General features: G+C 33.6%; 1 protein-coding gene across 1 annotated transcript; it reads left to right on the top strand.

Annotated features, from left to right (window-relative positions):
• Positions 1-786: 786 nt before the first annotated feature.
• Positions 787-1,547, top strand: Tsp_16015 (conserved hypothetical protein; the record flags this gene model as incomplete). Its single annotated transcript, XM_003370258.1, has 3 exons — positions 787-974; positions 1,053-1,491; positions 1,533-1,547. Coding segments are annotated over 3 exons (642 nt in total), but the record flags the coding sequence as incomplete, so codon positions are not given.
• Between the last annotated feature and the right edge of the window lie 211 nt (positions 1,548-1,758).

Genomic DNA, 1,758 nt, shown 5'->3' on the forward strand with positions numbered 1-1,758 from the left:
TGATAGAAGCATCAAATTGAATTAGGTTTCGTAAAATTGAAAATAAACTATAGTTTTCATTTAGAAAAGTTAAACGAAAAAATTTTAATCCATTAAATAAAAGAATTATGATTTGTATATTTTTAATTTCTTTTGTAAATGAAAAATTAAAGTACTTACAGTAATTTTACCCTTAATTTGATAAAAAACAAAAATTTTTATTCCGGTTTCCATTTTTTTTAAAAATTGGAATTATAACCCCTTATAATTTTTTATTTTTAAGAAAATCCTATGGATTTTTTTAAGGGGAGTTTTTTTTATTCCCTCCCAAAAAAAAATGCCAAAAAAAAGGTTTGAAAAAACCCTTAAGGAAAGGGGGTAACCAGTGGAATTACCCTTTTAAAAATTTGAAAAAAATTAAAAAAAATTTAGGGAGGCCGGAATTTATTTTAAATAAAAATTTTAAATTTTAAAAATAAATTTTTTAAAAATTTCCCATTTTAAAAAGCATTTTTTAGGCCTTTCTTTTTTTAAAACAAAAAAAAAATAAAAGGGGGGGGGCCCGGGCTGGGGATTTTAAGCGAATCTGGGGCGAATTTTACCCGGACCCAATCCCAAAAGCCGAAAAAAATTTAGTTTTTAAAGGTAAAAAAACTTTTTAAATTTTAAAAAAACTTTTTCCCCCCAAAAAAAAAGGGCCCTCCTCCAGGCAGTTTTAGTTTCATTTCTCTCGAGTTCGAGCAATGGGTAACCGGCTGTTCAGAGAGTGAGCATTTAATTCAATACTAATTTTTATTTCTTTTTTAGAAAACTTTTCTACGATCCCTTGGTTTGCTCTGCATTGTCTTTCAACTGGACAACGTCCCGAAATTGTTTGGGTTCTGGTCCCAAATGGCGTACGTGGTGTTTACGATTTCCACGACACAAAACGATGCCTTACCAATGGGTGGAAAATCGATTTTGGTTGGTGAAGGAGCCCCAATGGGTTCGGAAAGGTGCTTACAGCCTCTTGCACACTTAAGTTACCAAAATTCCTGTATTATTTTTCCTTGGTCCAATGAAAAAAGAACCAGATCGGCTCTGATCAAGGACGCGATCTGGAAACTCTCTGGAATTACGACTGAATTCTCCATCCTTAATGGATTGTACATTGCCGATGTGGTCAATAATGAGGATGACTCCACCATGAGTTGGGAATTCAGTAATTACACTCATACCACGAATGAACAACTTTATATAATGCATAACAAGACTCATCAGTATGACTGGGAATATGAAACTAAATTAATTTTGTCCACAAAAGACATATACGATATCTACAATTTATTTTATTCGACACCCATTTGTATGTTCCATGAGATCAACGTCGGCAAAAGAGAGTTCAGTGAAAAAGCTATTCCCATTGAGTGCTACAACACAACTGATACGGCAGTGAAAGCCCTGTGTTCTATCACATATGATGGTAAGTTTATTGTGGTGTCAAGTGATAAATTCTTCACCTATGAATTATTGGTAAATTCTAACAATTTGATGTTAAACAAGTATTTTTTCAGGTCCTCAGATATTAAATCCTTGTGATGAAGGATTCCAGGGTGTCTTTTGTAATGAAACAATCCAAATTTTTTTTGGGTAAATATAAATTAAAAAAAAAACACACCCCCCCCCCCCCCGATTAATTTTTCATATTTTCCAAAAGGGGGGGGGGGGGGGAGTGTATCATGCGCCAAATCTGAACTGCAGTGATCACGGTGTGTGCGTGGAAAATTGATGGCAAGTATA

The sequence above is a fragment of the Trichinella spiralis genome (assembly GCF_000181795.1).
Source record: "Trichinella spiralis strain ISS 195 chromosome Unknown Scfld1082, whole genome shotgun sequence".
Classification (NCBI taxonomy): domain Eukaryota; kingdom Metazoa; phylum Nematoda; class Enoplea; order Trichinellida; family Trichinellidae; genus Trichinella; species Trichinella spiralis.